Raw genomic sequence first — 12,756 nt, forward strand, 5'->3', positions numbered from 1 at the left:
GGGCCTTTTTACTTTTATAGAACCCCCCTTAATATCTCCTGTAGGGCTGGTTTCGTGGTTACAAAATTGGTCAATGACTGGCGATTCTGGAAGGTCTTTATCTCTCCATCAATTCTGAATGACAGCCTTGCTGGATAGAGGATCCTTGGCTGCATGTTTTTCTCTGAAAGAGCTTTAAAAATGCCCCCCCATCCCTTTCTCTCATTCCAGGTCTGTGTAGACAGGTCTGACATAATTCTGATACCTTTGCCTTGGTACATGAGAAATTTCTTTGCCCTGGCCGCTTTCAATACTGTATCCCTGGATCTAATATTTGCGAATTGCACTATGACGTGACGTGGTGTAGGTTTGTCGTAGTTGAGCTTGGGAGGGGTCCTCTCTGCCTCTCGGACACAAATGCTTGTTTCCTTTGCCATTTTAGGGAAGTTTTCAGCTACAATTTGGTCAAATATCTCTTCTAGACCTCTGTTTTTCTCCACCCCTCTCAGGGATGCCGATGATTCTGACATTGGAACATTTCATTGAGTCAGTAATCTCCCGTAACCTACGTTCTTGAGATTGGATTTTTTTGAGCCAAGTTTCTATTTTAGCTTTCTTTTCTACTAACCCATCCTCCAATTCACCAATACATTCTTCTGCCTCATTCACCCTGGCCATCAGAGCCTCTAGTTTTGACTGCATTTGGCTCATAGAATTTTTAATTTCTGCCAAATTCACTCTCATTTCTGCCTTTAGAGATTCTATATTCTCATTAACATTTTCGTTAATACTTTTTTCAAGTCTACACGTCATCTTGACCATTGTTACTCTGAACTCCATTTCTGATAATTTGGTTATATCCATATCCATTAGTTCTGTGGCACAGGCCACAGACTCATTGTCTTTTCTTTGCTGGGGGGGTGGATTTCTCATTTTCGTCATTCTGATGAGGAGAGGTTGCGGGGTTGTCCAGAGCCCAAATTATTGACCAGGACCCAGGCAGTGTGCACTTGTTTTATGGGGAAGTTATGGATGTGGGCTTCTTGATTTTTCAGCCTGCCTTCTGGGGGAGGGGCCTGCCGCGCCAATACTCAGGCAACCCTGTTTGGGTAGAGTCTTCGTGTCCCTTGCGAGGGGGGATGGGGATCGCGCACTGAGCAGGTATTTCCAGGCTTTTGTTCTCTGGTGGCTTTCCCTGGCGGTTTGCTGTGCCTCTTCTGAGAGTCAGAGCAGCAGTGGCCAAATCTCAGCCTCTGTCTCAGAACAGAGGGATCGCAGATGGTTCTCCACTGGTGTTCTGGCCACTTTAACTCTGTTTCTGTTGGTGCTGCTCAACCCTGCAGCGTCCTGGGATGTGCGCCCCACACCCGGTGTCCCAGCCACCACTTCCAGGGCCAGCGTGTCTCTGTCCTTTGTGTTTCTAACACCACCAGCCACCAGCCGCCCCCACGCGCTCTGGAGCTCCGTTTCAGTGTGGTTTGCACGCACTCCAGAGCTCCGGTTTTCAGTCTGGTCACGTGTGTTCCCTGGCTTACGGTCTCTGTCTGCTCTCTCGTGGGTGCCGGTCCGCGAGTCCACCCGCTCCCCAGTGCAGGTGGCTACCACTTCCCAGCGCCTGAACACGGCGGCTCCCTCCCCCTTCCATTTATCTTCCGATATCTGTGCGCAGCTTCACGGCTCCCCGCTTCGTATCTCAGTACTCAGTGCTGGAGATGTTCATTTGTAGAGATCCAGATGTATCTTTCTGCGTCTCAGGCTGATTCTGTGGATGTTCAGGATGATCTGGTACCTATCCAGCTCGACTCAGGGGACCGGCTGAAAAAGGGGACCCCTACTCTTCTGCCATCTTAACTCCTCCCCCAGGACTGACAACAATATTGTTAATTGATAGTGGTCAATCTTGAACAAAAGAGCAGGTTAATAAATCACCTTGTCAGTAACTCTTCAATCCGAAATTGAACTATATATTCATTCACTTTATCCAGATTATGACTCTTTCTAATCAATAAAATGTTTCATAAAGGGGAAGCTGGGTGGCTCAGTCAGTTAAGCATCTGACTCTTGATCTCAGCTCAGGTCTTGATCTCAGGGTCATGAGTCCAACCCCCATATTGGGCTCTATTCACGCTGGGTGTGGAGCCTGTTACTCACTGAGTGATGTTGGGTAAGTTGTTTCATTTCCTCATCTGTCTTCATATGGTGATGTGAGACGATAAAAATCAAGCATTTAATAAGTATTTTAAAAGGAAACTAGAAATCTAATCATACCCAAAATATTATGCATTTTGAGTTGTAACTGAATATTTTGGAGGATCCAGTGGATTCACAGTATAACATTATATTCCTCAATAGATGTGTCTCTCTTTAAAAGTCTGTCTGCTAGAATGCTTTGGGCAGCATTCTTTCTATCTCTTCCCTCCTTCCTGAGACCAAACCCTTCCTAGATCTCCCCTGTGGCTTCTCTTTACCCTCTGTCTACACCCTTTACCCTCTATCTACTCAGTTCTGCCTTGTAGTGCTGAAGCATCCAGAGACCATTGGGAATGAACTGGTGTAGCTGTGTTGAAATAAAACTTCTTTTACGAACACAGGAGGAGGGCTGAATTTTGCCCTCAGGTTACTGTTTCCCAATCCCTGCTCCATTCCATTATGATTTTTAATAAACCCCTTCCACAACAAAGTGCAGTCTTGCCTGTGGAAGACCCCCACATCAGCTTTCAAGAAGATAACTTTTGCCATATCAGTATCCCTATTGTTATTATTTTTATCAAACCCACGGCCATCTGACTCTTACACCAATGCCCTGGCAAGCTGAGCCTTGTAATAGGAAGTCTCAGTGAACTGTCTTCATCGTCCATATCTTAGGATTCAGGAATATTAGAGATGGAGGGGTCCTTGAAATAAAAAATTTCCCCCCACAGATTTGAAAAATGAAATTGGAGAGACTTTATACTTCTGCCAACAGGAAATGACTGAGCTGAAATTAAAAGTCAGGTTTCCTAACTCTTAAATATTTACTGTCTGTAATCCATGTTTGTAAGTACAGCTAATATTTTTGAGTGTTTACCCATGCCAAGAACTTAGCCTACGTGATTTCATTTTATCCTCAACCCAACAAAGTTGTTGCTACCCTCCAGTTAACTCAGTGGGGAAACTGTCTCATAAAAGCCAAGTGACCCGTCCAAGGCCGGGCAGGTGGTAGAGGGAGACTGCAGGCCAGGGAGTCTGATATCAAAGTTCAGGTGTCTGAGGACTGTGTCATTTCGCATTTGCTGTACTGCTTCTCCCCTATCCTAGAGTATGTCAGACCCCATTGACCAGACCTTTATGTCCCATTCCAGCCATTCTTTTCTTGCCTTTGTCCCAGAGCACTTTTGGAAGCTTCTTACTGCCTAGGGGCTGCCCTAGGAGTGTTCCAGGCCCAGTCCTCACTTACCTGGAGCCTCCAGCCTCAAGAGCTTTTTTCTCACCTTATAGCCGACCCCACTGAGGTTACAGATGGCCCACCCTGGACTAATTTCTCTGAAACAGGTGGAGTTTGTCTTGGACCTGCCCAAGACTATCACAGGGAAAGTCCAGCGGACGAAGCTTCGAGACAAGAAGTGGAAGACATCTAGGCAAGCTGGGGCCCAGTGAGACCTGCATGGGCATCCTTTTGGGTGCTGCACTTCTACTTACTTCCATTTCCCTTTGGGCCCTCTGCCTTCCTCTGGGGATATGAGATTTCTTATGACAAGAGAACTGATTTCTGTTTTTCTGGGGATATGAGATTTCTTATGACAAGAGAACTGATTTCTGTTTTTCCCATTATTAGCACAAAATCTTGCCATATTAGATGTTGAAAGAAGAAAGGAGGGAATGAAAGAGAGGAAAGGAGAGGGGAAGAGAGAAAAAAGAAAAATTAGAGAAAGAATGAAACAGCAAAAGAAAGCCATTAGGAAAGAAAAGGAGGGAGGGCAGGAAGGCGGGATGGAGGGATGGAGGAAAGAAAATTGGAGAAAGGGAGAGAAAGAGAAGAAGGAAGGGAGGGAGGAAATAAAAAAGCTCAATAAAAACAATAAGACTGATAAAGAAAAATGATGGAAAACGGGAGAAGGGAGAGCAACTAATGATTACTCCCACAGATAGATAAACAGACAGTGGCAGAGTCCAGCAGAATCCTTGATCAGATCTTGGGAAAGAAATGAAAGGTCAAGGCACTCCATCTCACCCTTGGGCAGGTCTCCATACAGACAGGCATGCACATGTGGTTAGGACATTAGAGGCCTCCCCTAGTCACTCCAAACCTCAGGACAGTCATGACCAGAGGAGGGGAATCTCCATTTATTGAGCACTTGCCATGTGCCAGACACTGTCCTAGCCATTTTATAAATACTATCATGTTTCCCCTCTGTGTGGCATCTACAAACCTCAGAACACAGCTGTGAAAACAGTATAGGCACCTCAAAGAAAGTGTCCCTCCCCATGGCAATCATGAGCTCTAGGGGAATCCCCAGACTAACCAATTTGTGTGTGTGTTGATGGCATAAGGTGTCCTAGGCTTGCTGACATTGTTTCTAGATAGAAGGAGGAACTTAGCCTGGTAAGGTACACTCAGTATTATTTCAACAACAGGTTCAAGTTCTGAAGTGATAAAAGGAGGATTATTATAACACATGCATAAATGGTTTGGACTTCATCTGGAGAGTAATGAACTCAGGCAACATTGTATTTCTAAATAATTACCTTGGTAGCTGAAAGGTGAATACATTAGAGGTGAATTTGAGAAATTCTTTTTCCTTTTGATATTTATTTATTTATGTAATCTTTATACCCAACATGGGGCTTGATCTCATTCCCCCAAGATCAAGAGTCATATATTCTGCTGACTGAGCCAGCCAGGTACCCCAAATTTGAGAAATTCCTAGAAGAAGAAATTCTATTTCTTGGAACTTGGTGACTTAGTGACTAAATAAGGCAGGTGGGGTTAAGGGAAAAGACGCACTTAAGGATGACCTGTAGGTTTTTGATTAGTTACACTGGGTAGGTGATTATGACACTTTCTGAGAGAAACAGGTTTGAGGTGGGAATATTTAATTTGATAGTGGTCATGTTACTACAGTTCATAACAAGGCTGGTGTAAATTTAATAATCAGTTGGGTATTTAAGTTTGAACTCAGGGAGAGGTCATGATTTTAAGTGTGGTTTAAGAAATTATCCAGAGAAAGAGAATGAGATAGAAAGTTCATAGGGAATGAGAGGAACTATTTGCTGAAGATAGGTCCTTGGAGGGCAAGGATATCTAAAGAGAAGAAAAAGAAAGAGGATCCTGTGGACAATATTGAGAGAGAAGACTCAGAAAAGGCAAGGTGTGATAACAGAAAGAAGAGTCAGAACTGGAGAGGATGCATTCATCTGCAGCAAGAACATCAGAAAACTGATTTCCAGAAAAAACAAACAAAACAAAACAAAACAACAGTTTCAATGAGTAATTAAGGGGAGAAAAATTAACTATGGGTTATGACAGATAGAAAAACTGCTAACAGCTAATGTAGTCTACTCTGTCCAATAAACATTAATTGGAAGGTGAAGGAACAGAAGAAAAGATACATAATCAAGGAAGAAACTTTTGGGGGAGGGAGGGACTTGAACAAGTGTGGTGAACATCACTTTTCTCCTGTTGTTACAGCCTGAATTGTGTCCCCCAAATTTCATATGTTGAAACCCTAACCCCCACTACCTCAGAATGTGTCTGTATTAGGAGATAAGGTGTTTAAAGAGGCAGTTAAGTTAAAATGAAGTTGTTAGAGTGGGCCTTGTGCAACTTGACCGGCATCCTTAAAAGAAGAGCAGATTAGGACCCACAGAAAAACACCAAGGGTGCATTGCACAGATGGATGACTATGAGAAGAGGTAGCAAGAGGGTGATTATTGGCAAGCCAAGAGGAAACCAGCCCTGCCAGCACCATGATCTTGGACTTCCAGCCTCCAGAATTGTGAGAAAATAAGTGTCTGTTGTTTAAACCACCCAGTGTGTAGTGTTTTGTTACAGCAGCCTAGCGGACTTCTACATCCACTCAGTGGCCTTCCCCACAATCACCTCTACACCACCTTGTTCCTTGCTAAAGGAACCCCAATTTTGTCCAGAACCAGGGTAAGCTCACCCTTCCCATTTCTCTTCCATTAAGTCAATTATAAAGTCTCAGTTTGTGACTTCCATGTCCTCTGCTCCTGTGTGATAGAGTAGACTTGTATTCAAGCAAATATTTGCTCTCTACTCACCCCTGCCCCCGTACACACCCTACTGCAGGGAGGAATTTGGTCCTCTGCTCCTTGCTGTTGAGCTTGGTCTGGATGTTGGAGCTAGGATGTTAACAGAGATGATGCAAACAGAAGTTTTAAATGTACTTACAGGGTTTGATTTGATTTTGGGTGCCTCTGCTGTCCACTATGAAAAGAGCCACTAGTCTGAGATTTGTGAGAGAGAAATGTGTGTTAAATGAATGTGTGCCACTGTTTGTTACGCAATATTATCATAGCAATGAACCACTGATCAAACCTTAATTTCCCTTTTTTAACAAAAAGAGAACAAGACTGGTCTCAAGTATTTGGCAGGGAACTCTATCGGAAACGGGGTTTAATAACAGGCAACGATTTTTGCTTTCACTGTATTCATTTTTAGTTTCTTCCCTGTGGCAAGTAAAATAATTGCTTAATTAGGGACACCTGGGTAGCTTGGTCACTTAAGCGTCTGCTTTCTGCTCAGGTCGTGATCCCAGGATCTTGAAATCAAGTCCCACATCAGGCTCCTTGCTCAGTGGGGAGCCTGCTTCTCCCTGGCCTGCTCCTCCCTCTGCTTGCTCAGCCTCTCTCTCTCTGTGACAAATAAATAAATAAAAATGTTTAAAAAATAATAATTGCTTAGTTATAGTAATGGTACATTTGGACTGCTATGGGTTTTTTTTGTTGTTTTTTTATTTTTTAAGGACATTGATATAAAGGAGAATATTGAATAAATAAGAATAGAGGTAATCGTGCATGGTTATAGCAAAAAGGAGGGAAGAAAGAAAGGGGGGAGGGAGGAAAAGAAGGAAAGAAAAAAGGAAAGAAGGAAAGAAAGAGAAGACATGAAGGTTTGGTATGGCTAAGTCTGAGAAACAGTAAGAATGGGGCAAGATTACAAGAGAATAAGGAAGGAATGGGACCAGAATGAAAACCTGAAAGAAAAGGCAAGTAGTGTCATCTTCACCTAAAAGGAAGTAGCCAGCCAAGGATCTGTGGTGAAAGGAGCCAAATTTTAATTTTAATTTTTTATTTCTTTTTAAGGTATATTCTTTTTTAAGTTTTTATTTAAATTCCAGTTAGTTAATTGGACACCTGGGTGGTTCAGTTGGTTAAGCGTCCCATCCTTGATTTCAGCTCATGTCATGATCTCGGGGTTGTGGAAATCAAGCCCAGCAAAGGTCTCCGGGCTCAGCGGGGAGTCTGCTTGGGAATCTCTCTTTCTCCTGAACCTCCCCCCCCAAAAAAAATTTAAGATAAAATAAAATAAATCCCAGTTAGTTAACATACACTGTGATAGTAGTTGCAGGTATAGAATTCAGTAATTCAACACTTACATATAACACCTGGTACTCATCACAAGTGCACTCCTTATTTCCCATCACCTATTTCACACACACACACACACACACACACACACACACACACACACACCACCTTTGCCCCCAAGAGACAGGTTCTTAACTGTAGTGTATAAACTGATGGTTACCAGAAGGGGGCCAACTTTGAGAGTCGAAGGCACCAGCGTGAGTTCTAGTTCCTTTGCTGCAGGGACCCGCCCCCTGGGAACCTGTCGTGCTCCAGCATCACTACAGGGGTACAGTAGAGATCCGCAGTGATGACACCCCATGGAGGTCCCTCGCAGGGTTCCCACAAAGCACTAGGAAGAGATTCATGTTTGAGAGGCACAGTGTGAGGGGCAGACGGAGGGCCAAGAGAATCAGCTGTAATCAAAGGTGCACAGCAGATTGGTTGTGAGAACTCCGATCAGAAGTAACCTCTTAATTTTAGTTACCTTTACCTAAACCTTCAGTCTGCCAAGAGAGCCAGTCTGCCACCAACAGGAGGAATAGAGGGGAAGAGTGAGCAGGAAGGGAGCATGTGCTCAGAAGAGCAGAGATATTTACAGAAACTAAGATCCAGCTTTTTGATGCAGTCTTTTTTTATTTATTTATTTTTTGGCCATTCTTTTCTATCTGCTCCATCATTCCATCTCCCACATCCCTCCATGATCTGGATACTCTGAAAAGAAGTGGATCCTGGAGCACCTGGTGGTTCTGTTGTTTAGGTGTCTGCCTTTGGCTCAGGTCATGATCTCAGGGTCCTGGGATCAAGTCCTGCATCCGGCTCCTTGCTCAGTGGGGAGCCTGCTTCTCACTCTCTTTTTGCCCCCCCCCCCAGCTTGTGCTCATGCTCTCTCTTTCTCAAATAAATCTTAAAGAAAAAAAAAGGAATAAGACAAAGTTACATCAAACTGGGTGCTTAAAACATCCAACCTTGTTAGCTGGGGAAGCCCGGTGGAGACAGCTAGGCTGGGGTCCCCATTGAGAGGCCTGGGTGGAGTGTCCTCCCCTCAGCTGAGACTTTCAATTGACCATCTACATAAGGCCCATATTTATAGGGCAGATGACAGGTTCTGAGGTTAAACATTTGTTTGCCTAGATGCAGTTTGGAGTGAGCTGAATTCCTATGTTATCATGTCTTTAAGTATTCAAGGAGCCTGGGCTAGGTGTGTTTGCCTCCCTTCCCCTCCGGATTCCATTCTGGGGGGCCAGCCCAGCCTGGAGCCAGAAGAGATGCAAGGCAAAATGTATAGCTCTTCATGTCCAGACCAGAAGGGCCAATTCTGACCTGGAAGCCAGCTAATTACTAACCAGCCTCCCAAGGTCACTTATACCGCATGAATCTCACAATCAACATTCTTTAGCCCACCTGTGTGCATGCAGGTCCAGGTAGTCAGGACAAATCACAGAAACCTCCATCCATACAATACAACAGAAAATGAGGCTGATATTGTCTCTGCCATATTTTGATGTTACTATCTCCGTACAGGGTTTCCAGGACTACTGAGTCTGGGGAAGAGAATATAGAGAACTCATAACTGTTCTTAAATGCCCTAGACCAGATGTGACTTGTGTCTGCCTGTTGTTCATTGTCCAGTCCTGGAATTCAGTGGCCTCATTCTGACTACAAGAGAGGCTTCAAAATGAAAAGAGAAGTATGAATGTAATCTTCAGATAATTCCACTCTCTCTACCACAGACCCATTGTTACAGATGAGCAAACCAAGGCACAAGGGGATAAGAAACCTGCTCAATGTCACAGAGCTGGTAACTGGTGAAAGCTAGACTGAACCAGGCTGCCTGGCCCAGAGCCAGTCTTTGCCCACAACACCAGTGTTAGAGTTCCCACGTGGGAGATCCGTTGAGATCCAGAGTGTGTCTTGTAGACTTTTCCTCCTGTCTTTATTTTCTTCCCAAAAGTGTCTGCCTCTTCAGCGTGAGTATCAGGGTCTTTTATACTTTGATACTTTGCACCACCAAGATGGCTCTAGTAGAAGACTAACAATACAAGCCACTTTGTGCAGCAGTCCAGGCTTATTTAATGCAGCATCAACATCAACCCAGCATCTACATGTCTGAGCCAAGCGCCATGCAGACTGTACCTGGTGCTATTCTTTCAGGAATCCCAAGGAACAAGTCTTATTAACAACCACACTCCTCTGTTTTGTTAGAAGAGGCCAATGGCTTGTCCATCAACCATTTTGTAAGTGGTTGAGCCAGGATTTAAGCCCAAGACCTTGGGATTCCAAAGACCCTGCATTTTGTTAGTATACCAAGCTATTTCTCTCCGAATCCCAAATTAATAAAAACAGCCAATATTGATTAGGCCAAGCACTGTGCTATTGCTTATCATGAATTATTCCATCCAATCCTAACAACGCAGTAACGACAACATAAGAGACAGGTGTCACTATTATCATTCCCGTTTAACATATAAGGAAACGAGGGTAGAGAAGGGAGATCAGTGAAAGTCAAAGAGATGGTAGGTGGCAGACTGGAGACTTAAATCTTTCTGGTTCCAGAGCACAGGCGTTTAACTACTAGACTACACTGCCACTTGGCTGTCATTTAAATGTGAACACTGGAGGTATGGGGCTGGGAAAGAGAACAGGTTAACCCCAGAGTTAGTCAGAATTCTCCATTTGAGTTTGTTCCTTCACACCACAAGCTGTCCCACAAGAACTGGAATGGCGTCATATAGTTTATTTTTCCAACCCATTGTCTCTCCATGGAGGGCTGGGATTGTTTTCTGTCCTGTTCTCTCTGAGCATCTCCTCCCACTTCAGAATTGACCAATTCCTGCCAAGTGCTCCACCCCAGAGATGGGAAGTCCTTTGTGTGGGCACACTCCTAGGAAGTTTTCTGATCAGAGAGAATATGTGAAGTCCCCATTTCTATACCAGACCAAGACAAAGCCTAGCTGTTTTCTAGACACTGGCAGGTAAATGACGGCTTCTTTGTGAGGTGTGTGTGTGTGTGTGTGTGTGTGTGTGTGTGTCCTCACAGGACAATAAAATATTTACAGAGCCCTGAACTTAAAATCCAAAGGGCCAATTTCAAGTTCTGACAATGTCACTAATCGGTTGGTTGACTTTGGGCAAGGCTCTTAACATCTGTGACACTTTGTTTCCTTAATGCAAAATAAGAATGGTGATACTGAATGAGAAGGATAAATGAGAATATATGTGTGATGTGCCTCCCACAGTGGCTGGCATATAGAGGGTGATCTGTTTAATGTTAGGCAGCTCTGAGTGTGGTGGACCATGCAGGAGGGTACAGAGGAGAGTAGGAAGACCCAGAAAGTGAACACGTGAAAGAAAATTCCATGATGCAGAAGTTGGTTCATATTATATAAAGTGAATGCCTTTCATTTTTTTTTTTAACAACTGTGGTTGGTTTTTTGTTGTTGTTGTTGTTGCTGTTGTTTTTGTTTTTGTTTTTGTTTTTATCTAATTGGGGGATTTGGCTTCAGAACTTGCTGGGAGTTAGAGATCATTTCAATATTTATTGAGCCCTTATTGTATATTAGGCACAATAGCTGGCAATGTAATCAATACAGGTTATCTCACTAATCCTATGGGAAGTCAGGTATTACTAGTGTGTCTTCAGGTTCAGAGACATAAACAGTGGCCGAGATTACTCAGCCTCTAAGCAGCAAAACCAAACTTGGCTATGTAACTCCAGGATCCCTTATACACTAAGTATGTTGCCTTATAAAATAATTAGCTTTTTCAGTCCAAAGACTTGTGAAATTAGAGCTCTGTTGCAGGAACTATTCAAGACACTGTGTACCTGGGCAAGTAATGCTGAGCCTGACCACCTCTCAAAGCCACAATGCCAATCTGACCTCAAAATGCACTTTAAAGCACTTTAGGGGCGCCTGAGTGGCTCAGTCAGGGTTGGGCATCCGACTCTTGATTCCAGCTCAGGTCATGATCTCAGGGTCCTGGGATGAAGCGTACGCAGCGGGGAGTCTGCTTGAGGATTTCTTTCCTGCCCCCCTCCCCCCACTCACATTCTCTCTCTTTCTCAAATAAATAATCTTTTAAAAAATAAGTCAATTCAAAAGATTGTTCTTTAATTTATTCTTGTTCCTTCTTTGTACACCCTAATTCCAAAGATTAAGCTGGCGAGAGTTTCCCCAGAGGGTGCAGTAACTAATAGTAGCTCCCATTTCTGGAGTACTCATCCCTACTGAGTCTGTGCCTAAATGCTTTGTGAGGGATGTCATTCATCCATCACCACCACTTTAGGAAATAGGGGCTGCCAGCATTTCCATATTTTAGACAGAGGTTAAGAAAATTGCCCATTTACATAGGTGGTGAGGGAAGGGGCTGGAATTGGAAGCTATAATGTATGACTCCTAAGGGCACACTCTCGGCTACCACGGTCCTCAGCTGGGCACTGTGTTTGGTCCTCTCATGTGGGGAAGATGAAGTTAGAATTGCAAACACATTTATAAGGTGATACCAAATTCATTTTTACTTGGTTAAAAGAAGTGTTAGTTTGCTAGGGCTGCCATAACGAAGTAGCACAGACTGCGGGGATGGGGAGCTCAAACAACAGCAATTTATTTTCTCATAGTTCTGGAGGCTAGAAGCCTGAGATCAAGCTATCTGCAGGGTTGATTTCTTCTGAGGCTTCACTCCTTGGCTTGTGGATAGCTATTTTCATATTCACATGTCATTTTCCCCTATGTGTGTCTGTGTCCTAACTTCTTCTCATAAGGACACAGGTCATATTGGATTAGGGTCCATCTAATGACCTCATTTTAACTTAATCACCTCTGCAAAGATTCTGTCTCCAAATACAGTCACATTGTGAAGTACGGGGGGTTAGGACTTCCAAAGATGAATTTTGAGGGGATGCAAATTAGCCCATAATAAAGGATTAATTAATTTCCTCATTATTTCTCTCCCTTTGGTTTTTGTCTTTAGCCACTTATTCAGGGGCTGTTTGCACTGACTTTGGGTCTTTTAAAGAAGATCCTGAGTAAATGGCAAGTGAATCTGGTATTCCTGCTCTGAATCAGTTCATGCTCGTGGAGGGAGGGAGGTATTGGACAAAAAAACAGGGAAGGCAGACTTCTAGAACCAGCTCTGCAACTAAACTTGCCTTGCAACCCAAATCCCCTTTTGGGATGTTGGCCTAAATAAATATGTTAAGCTCAAATA

At 43.7% G+C, this 12,756-nt stretch overlaps 2 protein-coding genes across 5 annotated transcripts in view; both read left to right on the plus strand.

Annotated features, from left to right (window-relative positions):
• The window catches only part of ACSM2B (acyl-CoA synthetase medium chain family member 2B), a 38,299-nt gene extending 34,390 nt beyond the window's left edge, over positions 1–3,909 (plus strand). Inside the window, 1 exon segment of the mRNA XM_044391510.3 lies at positions 3,511–3,909. Within this exon segment, the coding sequence (XP_044247445.1) occupies positions 3,511–3,615 (105 nt within the window). The 3' untranslated portion in view covers positions 3,616–3,909.
• Positions 3,910–10,371: 6,462 nt separating this feature from the next.
• ACSM1 (acyl-CoA synthetase medium chain family member 1) overlaps positions 10,372–12,756 on the plus strand; it is a 43,941-nt gene continuing 41,556 nt past the window's right edge. For 2 of the 4 annotated variants that reach the window (XM_026520209.4, XM_026520208.4), the window contains exon 1: positions 10,406–10,523. The gene's annotated coding sequence lies outside the window, so the exon portion shown is untranslated. Of the gene's footprint in view, positions 10,524–12,756 lie in introns of all 4 variants that reach the window. The other 2 variants (XM_026520206.4, XM_048224814.2) reach the window with 2 other exon arrangements.

The sequence above is a fragment of the Ursus arctos genome, unplaced genomic scaffold, assembly GCF_023065955.2.
Source record: "Ursus arctos isolate Adak ecotype North America unplaced genomic scaffold, UrsArc2.0 scaffold_2, whole genome shotgun sequence".
Classification (NCBI taxonomy): Eukaryota; Metazoa; Chordata; class Mammalia; order Carnivora; family Ursidae; genus Ursus; species Ursus arctos.